The sequence below is a fragment of the Cydia fagiglandana genome, chromosome 2 (assembly GCF_963556715.1).
Source record: "Cydia fagiglandana chromosome 2, ilCydFagi1.1, whole genome shotgun sequence".
In the NCBI taxonomy this organism is placed as follows: Eukaryota; Metazoa; Arthropoda; class Insecta; order Lepidoptera; family Tortricidae; genus Cydia; species Cydia fagiglandana.
The window spans coordinates 5,557,684-5,574,863 of NC_085933.1; the positions used below are offsets into that span (position 1 = coordinate 5,557,684).

The window sequence follows — 17,180 nt, forward strand, 5'->3', positions numbered from 1 at the left end:
GAAATCATAATCATAATCATTTATTCGAAATGGAATGTTACCATTAACAACTTGTTATATACGGACGTTACGGTTATGATATTTATTTTGATACGACGCCGAAGATCAAATGAAGATCGCTCACTTTAAATTGAGCTCATGATTATTGCCTTTCACTTTTTTCGCGAGAAATTCCGAAGATTTTGGGATGGGCTGAATTTGACAATGGCTTGTTTAAATAACACATGCGAGATAATATTGAAAATAAATAAAGTTAAATAAAAGCCTTCAAGAAAATTTAGATAATTTATTTCTAGATAAATACAATATTTCTTATTTCCTACTTAAGTACAGAATAAACGTAATGTAGTTACTGCTTAGAATATTTCACATTTATCCCACTAAAATAGTCCCAAGGTTATTTTTAAACACTTTCGTTTTTTCACGCGTGGTATCGGGAAAAGCTTTTACTGCTGACTAGAAGGCCCTAATAAATCCTGCCTGCGAGCTTTCATAGTCTTTAAGCGAAATAAGTATGAATAAAGTAAGAATATAAGTATTAGAGGTATTAAAATATTCTTTATTTTATTTATTCGTATGTATAGGTACATAAAGCTAATCTAGTTTTCTAGTATAAAGAATATCTACAACGATATTTGTAAATTACTTATGCACATTCTCTTTAAAATAATACACGTAGTACATGAACAATGAGCAAAAATAGTATAAATTAACCTTAAATATTTATTTACACCATCTAATCCTACATCTTAATTAAAACGTATTTATATTAATTTAACACTATTTCCACTTATTATTCAAACTAAAACGCCAGGATAAATAATTAACTAAGTTTAAGCGACAAAATCACGTTTTAGTTTCAATATTAAAAGGTCTCTTGTTCAGAACCACCTATTTACCAAATCGTTCTACCGATAAATTTTATCGTCGTACGGCGGCAAGCTAATAAAGTAGGGTGCTGGCGGCGGCGGCGCCAAGTATCGGACAGATCCGGGCCCTGATTGCACCTTGTGCGGCAGAGTGGCCGTAGATAAAGAAGCAGGGGGCAATGTGGCGGCGTAACCCGGCCAAGCTGCCCCCCAAAGCGGAGCCGCTCCCGCCGTCGGACTGCTGGCTAGCGGCCCGCCGCGGTACGACGTTGTTGTCATTCTCAACCGCACAATACAAATAACCACTATTAAGATCGCGATAAATGCTACAACGCCACCTACAATACCTATTATCAGATTATCGTCGTTAGTCGAAGATGCCACGCCTACCACGGGCGCTCCTTTCGGTTCACCGGAAACTTTAGGCCGCTCGTGAGATGGCGCTACTGACCAGATAATATCAGGCTCAGCTGAAGTTCGATGAACTAAACGCGGTGGAGCCGTAGTGGAAATGCTACTCGATGACGATGGTTGTAACGTTGTCCGTCTTCTCGCGTCACAAGTTAGTTCATCGTCACCTATTTCTGTAAGTAAAAATCCACTCAAAAAGTCTGGTGAGTCACATCGGACGTCTTCAATACCAACGTTTGGTAGCCATCTTCGTAATGCGCGAGCATTGCAATCGCAACGAATCGGGTTTGTGTCAAGTCCGAACATCGACAAATCGGCTCGACGATCATCAAGAGCTACTAGCAGCTGGGGTTGCAAAGTTGACAGTTGACTGCCAGCGACATCGATAGTTATTTGAGATGATCGCGGCAAAGGGAATAACAACGCTGGTGGTAAATTAGTAATGGAAGTATTCCGGAAACGTACTGTAATTGCAGGGGCCTTTAACCCAGCTAATACTCCTGATGAAACCGTCTTAAGCCTCGAGCCTCTTAATCCTAACTCTTCAAGTCTCGGGTGTAATATTGAGCGCAATTGATCTGCACCAATTGTTGTATCTTTTACTTCAACGTCTAATTTTTCTAAGGCCAATAAATGTTGCAAAGTTCCTTGGACATCGAAGTAACCTAATCTAGGGAATCCATAAGCCCTCAGTTGAACTAAATTAGGAAGTGACCTGAATGCGTTTTTCTCAATCCTCGTACATTCGTCTAGATATCTCATATCAAGTACTCGCAGTGAAGATAGACCTTCAAAGTTTCCATCAACAAGTATCGCTATCGGGTTGCTAGAAATGTTCAGGCGCTGGAGATTTTTTAGTTTAGGCCAAGAAATAGCAAGTGCTCCAGAAACATCCACAATCTGGTTGTTAGATAAATCCAAAGATTCCAATAACGTTGTCCTACTAAATGTTTTATCAGTGAGCCTTGTAATATTATTGTATGACAAGTTTAAGTTATACAAGAAAGGTGTTTCAAGTTGATCTACAGATTGTATTCCAGTACCAGCCAAGTTAAGGTCTCGAACTGTTTTAGGTTCCGTAATCACATTTTTAATTGCTTTATCTGACAGCGGGTTAAATGAAAGATCCAGTTTCTTAATATTGACCAAAACGCTATCTTCTGCGGGTATATCTACAATTTGATTATGGGACAAGTCCACAGAAGACACAAAGAAATATTGTTTTTGTAAAGATTTCAAAGGAGCGTGTTCGAATAAATTATTACTTAACGAAATTTTCTCGAGCATGTTTAACCGCGATCTATCGAAAATATTGTCTGGTAATTCAGAAAGTTGATTGCCTTCTAAATTCAAATTCTCCAACCGAATCAGTCCTTCAAATAGCCTGTCTCCCAAGCGATCTATTTTGTTATTGGACAGGTCCAACAGTTGTATTTGGCTAGAGTTATGGAATGCCATTTCACTAATTGTTTCAAGTTCGTTTCGAGCGAGCAATATTGTTCTCAGCTTAGGGAGCCGAGCGAAATCAAGTTCATCGACATTCTTAAGCGAGTTTCCAGATAAATCTACAAATTCTAAATACTGTAAAGTACTTATAAGTTCGGATGGGAAGAAATTGAATTTATTGTCCGTTAATATAATTTCTCTAAGACGAGGGTGTATTTTAAATGAAGACGGAAATAAATAGCTAAGTTGGTTTTCGGAGAGATCTATAACTTCCAAACTTGTTCCTGTGTTAAAGAATTCTCCTTTAAATGCGCTCAACTGATTACCCTTGAGAGACAAATACTGTATGGACATGACGTTAACAAAGGCAGGAGTCCTTATGTTTACAATGTTATTGTACGACAGATCCAAGTGAGTTAAATTTTTAAGATTTTTGAAAGTGTTTTCCGAGACTTCTTGTAAAAGATTGTTTGATAAACAAATGCGCTCTAAATTCGCGTTGTTTGAAAACAATTTTACGGGCAGCGCTTTCAGACCCATGTAACTTAAGTCGACGTTGAGTAAAGCTGGATTTTGTTTGAAGACATTTTGCGGTAGAACGCTTATATGGTCGTTGCGACTGATGTTCAAGTGTGTTAAACTAGGAGTAGAGTCAAAAGCGTTCACGGGTATTTCCGAAAGCTGGTTGTCAGATATGTCTAAAAACCATAAGTTAATGAACTGAAGCTGCTGGCCTGTGAATCCCAATATTCTGTTTTGGCTGAGACTCAAAAATTCGAGAGAGGCTTCTAGCCCGCTAAAGACATCGGCCGAGATAGAATTTAATAAGTTTCCGGAGAGATCTAATCGCTTCAGCATTTTGAAGTGATTGAAGGCCGCCGTCGGTAATTCCCTTATGACGTTTCGGGAAAGGACTAGGGAAGTAATTCTGTCGGACACTGCGCGAAGGATGTCGCTGGAGAGGGCGGTGACACGGTTGAAGCCCAAGTGCACGGACACGAGGTTGGGCAGGCGGGAGAGCGCCGTCGCGGGAATCAGCAAGATGTTATTGTCTCGTAGCAGAAGTGTGTCCAGGCTTGTCAATCCGTCGAATGCGTCGTCCTCCACCTGAATAAAAATAAATTAATTTTATAATAAAGTACATATGTATCTAAAAATTAATGTATTGAAACATATTTTTTTAATAACATACTTAGTTGTATAGCATTTTATTATAATTCTTTATAATGTTTAATAAGGTGACTTATTTCTCTAAAATTATTCGTACGTGTCCGTTTAAAATTCTTTCCATTTCCGCAATAAATAAGAACTTTTTCGATAAAACACTTGACATTGTTTAAAACTAGACAAGACAGCAAGCAAGGTACGTCGCTATAAAAAATAGATTGCACACGTACCGTTCGTAATGAATTAACTCCGACATCCAAGTAGCGCAGTTCCGTAAGGCCCACGAACGTTCCCGGCATCAGCTTGACGAGATTGTTGCGGCTCAGGTCCAGGACTTGAAGGGAAACCAACGCGTTCAAGTGACTGCTATCGATATTCTGGAACAATTCATGTGGTGGTTCATTCATTCAGTTGATCAAGTTTTTGAAAGGTCACGTATTTGTCATTTGCGTCACTTATTCAATCAAAGTTCCTTGGTCAAAGTTTATATGTCAAAAATTTTATTTTACTCCATTGAACAGTCAAGGTTTTGCTAATTTTGTGATGAAATTTTGGGACGCTTATTAATTTAATAATTGTTAGCAAATTGAACAAGACGCTTTGACAATCACTGACAATGGAGTAAAATGTTATTTCACGTTTTAATTGCTATCCTGATTTCCGTTAGCGAAATTAAATCAACGAACTTGTAAGCTTACCGTGATCATATTGCTGGAGAGATTCAAATGTTTAAGAGCGGCAAAAGATTTGAGAGCCACCGTAGGGAAGTCAGTGATAAAGTTCTCGGAGAGGTCTAGCTTTTCCAAATTCTCCGTGCCTTGGAATACATCGCTGTTGAACTTGGAAAGTCTATTCCTGCCCAGGTCGAGCGTCTGGAGCTGGCCCAAGCCGGCAAAGGCCCCGCCTTCGATTGCCGAGATCATGTTGCCGTGCAAATCTATTTCTTCTAACGTCTTTTGAGAGAAGAATGATCCTTGTCGAATGAGAGCTGAAAATGAGAAGTCAATTCACAAATGTATTTAATATATCACCAAACTTATACATTTAGAGCCTAACTTAGAGTTAGACCAAGACATCTGTAACGGTCTGATAGTGATAGCACACGCAGTGCAAGTGTTAATATTAAACGTCAAACTTCTATGAAATTATGACGTATAGATAACACTTGCACTGCGTGTTCAAAATCGCAGATCTTGTTAAAACAACTGAAGTATTATGCAAATAACACGTATTATATAATTTCGACAAAATTAATTTACACAAGACTCTCGAGACCATCCTTAATTTCCCAATAGATAACCCGCCCATTTACTTATCAATCGAAACGGTATTGGTAGCAGTTTCCCCTACTCTGTTTATCTTAGCAATTTGAACTTGCCATACACTACCTCCTATAGAATCCGCATTATCAACAAGTATAGCAGTCAGCACACACTCATAAAACTAATGTATTGACTACGCTGCGAGTCATATTACCTAGTTGCATGTAAAATAGTTAAATTGAAATAAGTTAACAGACAATTGTTACTGAATCAAACGGCCGCGCTGTCATAATTTATAGGCAGTCTTTACATTAGATGCGGATTCGCACGGCGCGGCGGCGCTCCTGTTTACAAGCGCTTTTGCCGACTGGGTGTGCAACGAATTCAATGATCGATCGAATCTCGCAATGTTTCAAAACAAATGGTACTTATCTCATTATGTATACAGTATGTAAACTAACGAAAAACATTAACTACTTTTACTATGGCACCGACCCCGAAATCGTAAAAAAAAATAGGTTGTTTCAGACATTTTGCTGGTCTAGCATTAAAATTTTCTATGGGAGAGTCAATGTTTTTTGCGATTTCGGTGTTGGTGCCACAGTTTTTCGTTAATTTACATACTGTACCTATACTCCATCTAGAAATTGGTCTGCGGGACATACCGATTTTATTCTCCCTCAGCGATAGCACTCTGAGCGACCGCGGCCCGTTGAGCGAGGACGATGGCACGGTGTTCATATTGTTTCGATCCAGCCGTAATACCTAGAAACATTTGCCTTTGCTGATAACCACTCTTTGTATACATAAATTATGCAGATCTTGTCAGTAGAAAAAGGCGGCAAATTTGAAAAATGTAGGGGCGAAGGGATATTTTATCATAGACAATTTTAATTTCGCGCCTTTTTCTACAGACAAGATTTGCTTGACCATATATGTCGATCAAAAAAAAACAAAGCTTTAGGTAACAAAGTGTAAATTCAATTTAAACAGGGTGTAATCGTTAAGTGTCTCTTACACGTAATTATTCCGTAAATAAGTGTAACATAAAAATACTAACGTTGAACAAAATAACAATACAACAAATTTAGTATAGGAGTAGGTACTTTATAATTATGTTAGATATTTGCAGCGTTATTAAAAGAACAGTTGTTGATATGATTGTACTCATTAAATGAGGTACCTACATTCGATATCAGTAGCTAGAAAGTTTTTTGATACCTATTTAACACACTCAACGATTACAACATTTATACATATTTATACAAAAATAGGCACTCTACTTGATTGCTATAGTACTACTACTGAACTAAGTAGTCACCTGCATATTACAACTCCCCTGCATACAAACTGTATGACTTTACATAAAACGTACTTGGAGCAAAGCGAGCATACTTCTACACAATTAAATAAAGTAACTTGCCTTTAACAGATCACATCCAATCAATAGGCCCTCCTCTAAGCCTCTAATGCTATTCCCGCTTAAATCCAGGTCTTCTAAAGCAGGCAGGTTGTGAAGTTCGGCCGTCGAGAATATCGGGTTGAGGTTGTCGCCGAGGAGGTTGTCAGCCAGCGCCAGCTTGGTGAGGTTGCCGCGGACACCCGCGAGTAGACGGTCGGGCAACCGGCGCAAGCTATTGTAGGAGAAGTCCAGCTCCCTTAGAGGCAGACCGTACGATGAAAATATCTGAAATTATAATATATAAATTGCTAAAAGCATGTTGTTTGGAATAAAAACAGGACTGGAATTAAATACATTTCAGTAAAATGATATGAGCTCTAATTAGGACACTCAAATACGTAAATTTAAAATGTTTACCAAGAGCTAAACAAACAATCATTACAATTAATTACTTTACAGTAAGGTCTTTCTAGATCCTAATCTAAACAAAGTTTTTCGGAATAATTTAAGAAGTAATCTATTGAAGTGCCAGAAAGAATAAACAATTCGCTAAAATGTATTGCTTTGAAATAACGCGGACTTGCCGGTGTTTTGTAGTAGGTTGGTAACTGTCTATTGTTCAATCTTGGAAACAGGCAGCGGCGATGGTCTGCACCTAACCTTACAGTACAGAAGGCCTACCGCGAACCACGTTCAACGTGTTGCCTCCCTTGTCACACTTACGTACGAATTTCCACGTGCGACATAGAGGCAACACGTCAAACGTGTTTCGCGGTAGACCCTCAGAAAAGGCACAAGTTCTCCACTCCGTGCACCTTCCATTGTCTACGTAAAGCGCTGTCGCCTCTATGGGCATAAGGGCATACAATTGCGTTGCTTGTGGTTTAGTTAGCGGCAAGTGCGGAGTGGAGTGTCAGTTAGATAATGTATTCGAGATCACAACTTTGTAAACTCCCGGGCTGAGGTCCCAACACGATGCCAAGTACCAAATCTTAGAGTGCTTCGAACTGTACTCAAGTTAGTTTGACAATCGAGACGAGTAGTTTAGATTAATAGAACTGGGCTGAAAAGGAAGTCTTGGCACGACTCTCCATAACTTTAGGTTCATCGACTGTCTCATGCTTGATTTAGTACGTATAGAAACATTAAAGTAGATATATAACGATAGAGCGCCTATAATATTGATTTATAAACTAGTTCCGTTTCAAACGGTTAAATACAAACAATCTTATTCAACAAACAACCGCAAGCGACAAAGCAAACTGTGAAATAGCACAACTAATCGTATTTGCCAAAACGAAATTGTCTGAAACCGCGTATATAGATTGGTATCGGTAAAATGTTCGTCTATTTCGGAGTGGAGTCATGGTAGGTATTGGATTGCACAGCTGTGTCACATGAAAACCTAGTAAAGGTTTTGTAAACGAATGTTGTTGGACTTAAACGTATTGGAACTATAGGTAACCTATATCCTACCTATCGACCATGATGCGTACGAAACTGGTTGTAATTTTTTTTCAATCCCATGCAGAGAAATATATCACTCCTCATTATTTAAGAGGAAATGGGACGACCATATCTCTATACAAACGTAGTCCTCATTATCCTCTCTGGATATGAATACCCCATAAAATATTTTTTACACAGTTTGATGTACTATATTAACCTTAGAGCATTTACAAATGAGATGTCGTCGCTGCCTTTTTTTTTTACGAAACAGTCTCCCGATTTTTTGCGGGGGAGGAGACGTCAAATGTATTGCTATTTCTACATGATTTGTACGTAACCACAGACCAACCCCAACAACCAAGGCGGTTTTCTGTGTACGTAACGTACAAATAGGCATGTCAGTCCATACAAAAGTTTGAACAATTGTGCAAGTTTTTCGCAGAGGGGTAAGCTCTTAATGGCTACTCCACTTATTAAATGCTCTAAGATATTACCATAGACCCTTATAATTCCTTCGTTTAATTTGTTAGTGAATTCATCATTATTCTAAGAGTTAAGAGCTTTTAAAGAATTGCATGGAATTCAATTTATGGAAACGTCAGTCAAACGAAAGGGCATAGCAAATTTTGAAAATGGAAAACCTATAAACCTAGTTTTTCATTGTGTCGATATCATACTAAAACCGTGGAGAATGGAAAATATTTAGAAGTGGATAAACGTTTCCTCTTTTTGTATGGACGATAATTTGCTATACTTCCCTCTTAGGTTTCCTTTAAAAAAAATCTTTTAACTGTCTCCTAAATAACTAGTAGGTAATGAGTGTTAATATGGAGCAGCTGACCGCGTTGCTATTGATTCTATGTGGTTATCAGATCATGAACAATTGCGTGCAGGAATAGAAAACTGCGGACGTTTTAACACGTATATGTTTTAATCAAACTACTCGTAGCTGACAACTAGCGGAAATAAACACAATAAAATGAATGAATGAATAGATGAAACAATGAAATTGTACAGTAATTGACTTCTGGGGAAACTGAATTTGAGGATTGATAAGTATCTAGTTATATCGTTTACAGTTTTAGTGACGGAAGTAGTGTCACCCAATGTATGGGACGTGCAAATTTTGGTATCGGATGAATTCACTTGACACAGATGTAGTATACGTCAAGCTAAGCCAATCCACCCCGGTAGCCAACCGCCACCCCCTGGTGGGTAGGCAGGGGGGCATCCAAAGTTACACGCCGCATATCGGCTTCTATTTACCTACTACCTCGAATTTGGTATCATTTCCAGATAAATCGGACATGAGGAATTCATTTTTGAGACATTTGATGTACAGTTTAATAGAAAAAAATAAAAATATTGACGAATAAATCAAAATTGGTGTGCTATTTTTTTATTCAACTATTACTATTATCAGCCGAAACTAGAAATGCTAGAAAGTTGAAATTTGCACCAGGTTACATTTATAATGTGTACAAGAGATAAGAGGTGATTTTGAAATATTCAACCCCTAAGGTGGTTAAAAAGGGGATGAAAGTTTGTTTGGGGTTCATGTTCTATTTTAAGCTAGGAATTTCAAACTTCGTTAAAAGGTATACTATTAAAATACAAAAAACTAATTTCAGCGTTTCTGAAAATTCATCGCCTGAGGTGGCGAAATAGAGGTTGAAAATTTGTATGGAGATCAACATTTTTTTCGAATATGGGACTTGAAACTTTTTATATGTGCACATTATTAGAATACAAGAAAGTAATTTCAGCGTTTTTAAAAATTCATCCTCTAACGTGGTTAAAAAGGAGTAGAAAATTTGAATCCATTACAAATTACTTTGACTGCCCCCCCTGCCTACCTGCCAGGGGGTGGCGGATGTCTACTGGGCTCAAATAGCTTAGCTTTACGTATATTACATCTGTGCTAAGTGAATTCATCCGATACCAAAATTTGCACCTTATGAGACTACTTCCGTCACTATTTTACATATTTTTGACAAAGATACGAAGGTATACATATGTACAAAATCAACTACTGCCTACTCAATAGAAAATATTTGTAAAACTCTGACTTTCAATTTTCGCGAAGCGCTGACAAAAACATTCTAAAAATACACCTTTAATTTTTGTCCAAAAATAAATTTGTTATGCGTAAACAGTGCGCTCAGTTATATTTTTAAGTAAAATCAATAATCGGAAAGCTGGTTTTCTGATATACTATAAATAGGAAACTCCAATTTGGTAAAAAAATCATAATCATTACCTGAGTAGGAAGCGTTTGATGTCCAGCATGCCTTTGCCTAAACGAGACTATGGGCGCCGCATACGGCAATGGCGGGAAGTCCCCTCCAAAGACCACTCGGTCGCAATCCATATGGATGGTGAGCTGCAGGCTTCTGTCCACCTTCACCGCGCAACGGCAAGGGTAGCGCACATCATCGTGGAGCTCCGAGCACGGGTACCACGGGTGCTTCGCGACCACGAGGGGCACCAGCGCTAGTAGTAATTTCCACATCGTGACCTGCAAACAAAGCAAAACTCGTGTTACTTTAAATTTCGAACATCATCATAATTTACGACAAGTAACGTTTGGTTCGGCATAAATTTTCATGCGAAAAATCCTACCCAGGGTCTGTCATACTATGTTATGACCCGAACCTGAGTGAGACATTTCAAAACACGTAACATTTACGATTGTCCTTTCAAGGGCTTACTCACGTGTAGAGGACGGAGGTCCTCTATAAAATGTTTATACATCGCAAACAATCACCATAAAGCGAACATGACACCTGCATGTTTTTCAAACAATGCATTTATTCGTAGCATTCTCGACAGACTTTTATGTTTGTAGTTCTGAAACGTTTTTTTTTCCTTTATGCAATAGCTAGTAGGCGTATAATATTTAGAGTCTACTTGCACCTCTAATAACCTCATTTGTGGTGCAGGAGTTCAGCTTAATTGTTTCTTATTTTTATACTTTTGTGCTCTTATAACCCTACACTTGTGAAGGGCCTCTTTGACTGCCTTCATCTATCTTTTTTTATGAGAATATGTATGTTTTGTTGTTAGCATATTTATACTATGTATAACTATATTTTATTCAGGAAGAGATCTTTTTAGTTAAACTTGAAACTGCTTAGGACAAATCAATATATATGGCAGTAGGTACGAAGTGTACGAACGCTATTCAATGATATCAGTGCCTTGAGTTCCAGAATTGTTACACCAACTGTTCGCAATCGGTATTCATTACCATAAACGGGACCTCAAAAGCCAATACAAATACACAGGTCTACAAATTTATGGTATTCTAATATAAAACTTCTTATAATACCAGCAAAGAGTTCATTATGGCATGACCTGTAAGATATATAAGTTGGCAAACCTTTAACCGGGCTGAGACCAAGGTACACCTCGTAAACAAAGACGTAGTAAGCAGAATTTACGAGGGTACCATTGTTTGTTTGAAACGTCGCGTTAACTTCAGCTTATTTGGACCGAAGTTTCATGATTGATGTAATTTGAGACAAGTACAAGAGGTAAATTCATCTTAATATAAACTTTTGTAATAACTCGCTAGCGGCCATAGCGCAAAATTTACGATCTAACGAGGTGTCAAAAAAGCTCACAAATTCTTAATTACCTACCTAACTGTCATATATTTTAATAATTGACAAATTTGAAAAACTATATCATGATGATGTATAATATATTACTAACATCAAGCTTCGTTGACTTTACGTTCGATTAATTAAATTAGTTTCGATTAATACCCACCCGTTGCGAGAGCCTTTTTAACCACTAATGGATTTAGAATTGGTTAACATCGGACCAACTTTGCAATTATTTGCATTCAGTGCAAAAATATACTTAACCCAGATTCTGTTGAAACTATCGAGTTGTCAATTATTTATTTTATTGTATTCTGGTTCTATACTGAAAATAGAAATGGTTTAAAATTTAAACATAATTTCGTAAGTCCATTATTAATAATCCATGTATCTAATGCAAAATTGCATAGAGAACATACCTTTTATCAACCATATCATAGTAATCTGGTATTGGTATTTTAGAAACTAGCGCAAACTGTAGCATTGATAATTCCTTGATGTAACGATTATGATTGTTAAATAAGCCTTCACGCTGTTTAACCATTCTATAATGACCCAGTTTTACCGATAAAGATGCATTTTCTACACAGTTTGAAAGTGCGGCATTCTTAACAAGACTTTCCTTACTTAACTTGCAAAGAATCTCATACATAAATTAATACGCAAAGTGACGTTTTAGGTAATATACTGCTTAACTTGCTTACACAATTTTCTCCGTGTTTACGCGTCTTACCATCAGAGCTGCTTCAACTAAGTTCAAAAGGCCCCGTGTTCTTGATAGTTAAAAACTTGTAAAACATTACGGATGAAAGTCTCAACAGTATAGAAATACGAGTATGAGAAAATTTTACTTTAGTGTCGTCCGTGCTCGGTGGAAAGTATCGAGGAATACCAAATGGGTTTAATATGGTAGCTAGATTTATGTGCGAAGTTGAGCGCACGGAGCCAAAGCTAGTAGTTAGGTTATCCTGAACTTTTCCCGTCATCGTTTGTATCGCTTGAACTCTTTTTCATATCCTACATAGAGTTAGACCAAGAAAAGTATGCAGCGATTATGATAGTCCGCGCAGTACACTTCATAATTTCATTGAAGTTTGACGTTTAAAATAACACTTGCACTTCGCGGGCTATCAAAATCGCTGCAGACTTTTCTTGGTCTAGATAACTCTAGAAAATTTATTCATAGAAAGAAGCAAAAATGTTACCTTTAAAATAAAACCTCCGGATTTCGTATACCTATTATATTAGGACTAATCATTTCTATAGTTCGTCGATGTCCAAGACGGAAAATGATGTAGATGTCGGCGGCTGATCCTAAGATCAGGCATATCGTGAAATTACTAGGCATATCGTGACACGTGAAAATCTTTGACTCGTTCCCTGAGTCGACGAGCCCCGCTACGCGGAGCTCCTATTTCTGGGCAGTTTGCCTTTCGGGCATCTGAACCTATCCTACCTATATATTGGTTTAATGTGACTATCGTCAAAACATTACACAGGAACATTACGATCTGCCTGATCTTACGATCGGCCGCCGACATACTTAGATACTTACTAATTTTTTTTTTCATGGTCTGAAAGTGGCTCATTATAGCAATGAAAATTCGTTTCAAAATGGACTTGTCGTATAATTTCCATTTTGATATTTAACTCCCGTAAATATTGATACTTTTACCTCAATCGTTCAATAAAAATTGTCACAAGAAATACTACTTAAGTTTAAATGTATGTCTTAGCATTGAAATAACATCCTGCACTGACGAAGCAACGTTACTTTTAGTGATTAGTGGCAGTTCAAATATATATGTACCTATACGCGGCTGAATGCCTTCTGGCATTAAGTTCGCCTTTTGTACAATTTTTACTGTGCAATAAAGTTTAAATAAATAAAATGTGTAAGTTATTAATAATCATTACTATATAAACTATGTATATTACTTGGTCGCCAAAATATTATTTAGTGCCTACCTTGCCTACCCAATTGATTTAGGTGAACATTAACTTTGTTAGAAACACGTACACAATGTAAGCTCCAAATCGGCCGAATCTGCCTGCTGGACCAGCAGTGCTGGCACATGGCAATATCAAACAAAGGCGATAATTCAGAGCAGAGACACGCAACAAATTTCCAGGGCGTCCGCGGCCCACGTCGCTACATCGCTACTACAGAGCACGATGTACAGATTAGCCTTTCGTAAATCTTATGACTTGTACAACACCCTGTATAACTGTAAGATACAAATAAAATAATGTATTTTGCATGAAATAAAAAAAAGTAATTCTCGTGTAAGCGATTATTATGTATTGTTATGAGAAATCGAGATCTTTAAACCTAACTTAATTACAGAATGGTCCACAAATACGTTTAATTTTTTTTACGGCGCCATATTCTTGATATTTTTTACAACCCTTTGCGTTTGTGTATTAACCCTTTAACCGCCAGAGTCTGATATATAAGACATTACATATCCAGCTCATTTCGCCACAGTCTGATAAATAAGACAAAGATCTGATTTGGTTTTTACAGCACATTTACTTATAACTCCCGTAACTATGCCAACCTTACTCTGCGTGGTACAATTACTGTCGGTGGCGACACGAGCACGCTCGATCAAAAATTGCTGGCGGTTAAAAGGTTAAAGCTAATAGCTAATATTTGAAGATAATACGTTTTGTTTTACCTTGATTTGAGAAAAATATTCCTAAAAAAATGTTGTCAGTGTATTTTTGGTCCAGCAAAATGTTGTCAGTCTTCGTCAATTTTCTCTCTTTCTCATGCAATTTGTTTACGTTACTAATTTCAAACAGCCAATCACTAGCTCTAATTAAAGCTTTCCAAATATAGAACCCGTTATCAAAATGCAAGATACCTATGTGTGATAACTACACAATACTATCGATTTCTGTTAGAAGTCTATCATGCCTGGAAAACTATTTTTTCTAAGGCCAGACTGTTAAAGCGAAATAAGAACATATGTTACAACAATTATATAATTGAGTGGAATACCAATTTTGTCTTATACAAAGAGGTACCAGAATAGCACAGTTTAAGTGGCTTCAGGACGGCGGTCCGACGACACCTTTTAGGTAAATAGGTTTTTCTAGGAACTTAGTGATCAAAGGTTCACCTAGCAAACTTTCAGCGTTTTCTGCTTTTGTATTTGACTTGACTCTTGTCTCTATGTCGGGTATCTCAACCGGGACACAGTTAGATATCTTGTATGTAGAATTCTAGAGAGAAATAATATTTCTCTTTTTGTTTCACTATTTTTTTTGTGTCATATGAAGGCACGGAATATTCAATTATTTTTAACAAGATTCTCAATTTTCGTGCTTTTATTAGTTAGTTAATATTAAGTGGTTATCTGTAAACTCAGTGGCTGTCCTCTGCGGAAAGCGTTTCTGTTTATAACCCTAATGAATCGTTGTCTCCGAATGCAGTCCCTGGACGCAAGTTGTCTGTGTCCGTAGTGTAACTAATAAAGTATGTCGCCTGCACCGACGAGCCGGGCCAAATCCTCTGGGCGCGCGCCAAATTGCAACATTAGACTAATATTTGATAAACATGGTGGCAACAATATTAGCGTAGATAGAAACTTCCGCTGCTATTTTTTAGGAATAAAATGTAATAGTCAAACGAGAAGCATAGTGCGGCGTAACGGCAAACCTTGAAGGAGATGGCGGCACGATCTTGACGTCTTTAGGTGGATTGGCCTAATATTGCCATAGAACGAGATGCGTAGAAGATAGACGGGAGCCTTTGACCAGCAGTGGGACACAACAGGCTAACAAATAAATAAATAATTTAACGGCATATATTTATAACACAAATTTCTATAGGTTATTATTTGTAAAATGCCTCTGATATGATACGAGTAAATCGATTAGTGAAGAATAAAAAAAAATTAAAGTATCTTAGCAAGTGGAATTTTTTTAATTTCATAAGGTCTGTCTACTATCTATTTCTCTGGAATTAGGATACATAATTAAGTTTATCATTGCGTTTCGAACTTAGTATCATGTAATTAATAAGGAGTTTTAGCCTTAAAAAGCCTTCTTGTTTAAAATAAAATACGTGTATTTACATATTACTTGTTTCAAAGTATGTAACGGGTTGGCTTAAAGTAATGAGAATTTTCGTTTTCGGAAATATAAAAAAAAAGACAATAGCTGTGGGTTTTCGAAATTTTACAGTGACAAACAAGAGCATATTTTAAATTACAAGAAAACATTATATATACTATAACATCTCCCACATCCGATTTCTCATAACTGTGTTCAAACCCTCTGCGTCATGCTTTGGACAACGTTTTATTTACATTCCATAACTGTTTTATTGCCGTTAATTTTAATTATTTCGGCATATTAGCTTGTTATCTATATCATGCCATCATTCACAATTGCTAACTGATTAACATTTTCATGAAATCTGCAACTGATTGATATTTAGAGAAAATTGTTTATGTATCATATTTTGGTAAAATGTATGCAATGACGTTTTTAACTGGTTTTAGGCTCTCGCGGAAAAACGACTAAACGTTTCCAACCCTAGAATATCCCCAAGACTTAAATCAATCGAAGAATTTTGGCAAATATTATATACTCTGATATGTATATTGCGATAGTAGGCAAAAATATTATAGAATAAAATAAATTTTACCGTGTAATTACAAAACGATCAGTCAGAGAGTACTTGGTAGTTTGTCCAAAGTGAAAAGCAAACGGTCAGAAGCATGTTACGTAAACTAACACAAGGGAGGCCAATTACTTCATTCTTGAATTTGGTTCTAATGTTGGATATTGCATAGTTCTTCAATATAACATCCAGAAATCCATGGCCATTGTCTTTTTGTCTTTATGTCCGAAAACAAAAATTCTCATTACTTTAAGCCAACCCGTTATATAACAATTACATTTTTATATTGTATCTAAGAATTCAGTATGTATGTAGATAAACCTTGTAGGTACCTGCTTGATGCGAACTTCACTGGAAATTAACCACAAATCACATAGTGGCAAATGTTTAGTTATTATATTATATCACATGCACCAATTAAAACCATGATATGTGTCCGCAGTAAATAATAAACCAGTTGTGGCCATATCTCACAACCACATAAACCAAACTGCTTGCTAATAAATAATTCACTAAATTCGTATTCAGGTATAATTAGGGCAACAACAACCTATCATTTAATTTCGAAATCACAACCAGATTTTTGAATCATCTTGTCGTAATAATTGAACTAATCAATCTAAAACGATTAAAAAATAAACACGTTATTTTATTTTGGTATAGTTAAACTACACTTTTATGTACCTATTGAAATCTAGTTCTGAGAAATTTTAAATTCCTAAACTTAAGTGGGTCGTTGTCGTTACAGCCTTATTACGAGAAGGTGCCTGCGCGTCAGCGGGGACTGGGAGCAAAGAATGTCTCATGTAGATTGATACGCGTCAAAAACATAACCAGTCGTATTCAGATTGTAATGACAGGTTATGAATGTGTTATGGATAAGATTTCTCGGTGTCAAAAGTGACATTTCATTAACCATAAACGTAACTT

General features: G+C 36.9%; 1 protein-coding gene across 1 annotated transcript; it reads right to left on the reverse strand.

The window, feature by feature from the left end:
* Positions 1–272: 272 nt before the first annotated feature.
* On the reverse strand, positions 273–10,520 carry LOC134674589 (protein artichoke). The gene is made up of 6 exons (XM_063532705.1): positions 10,267–10,520; positions 6,579–6,842; positions 5,821–5,920; positions 4,592–4,881; positions 4,124–4,270; positions 273–3,833 (listed from the first exon to the last, which is right to left on the reverse strand). Exons 1-6 carry the CDS (start codon positions 10,516–10,518, stop codon positions 909–911), a joined length of 3,978 nt encoding a protein of 1,325 aa, XP_063388775.1. The 5' UTR covers positions 10,519–10,520; the 3' UTR covers positions 273–908.
* Between the last annotated feature and the right edge of the window lie 6,660 nt (positions 10,521–17,180).

What these genes read in the sequence shown, in the direction of transcription:
- LOC134674589 (XM_063532705.1), bottom strand. Translation starts at nt 10,518, where the DNA reads ATGTGGAAATTACTACTAGCGCTGGTGCCCCTCGTGGTCGCGAAGCAC. An exon ending in ATCAAACGCTTCCTACTCAG is followed by an intron (nt 6,843 to 10,266) that starts GTAATGATTATG and finishes TTATAATTTCAG; the next exon opens with ATATTTTCATCGTACGGTCT. An exon ending in GCTGAGGGAGAATAAAATCG is followed by an intron (nt 4,882 to 5,820) that starts GTATGTCCCGCA and finishes TCTCATTTTCAG; the next exon opens with CTCTCATTCGACAAGGATCA.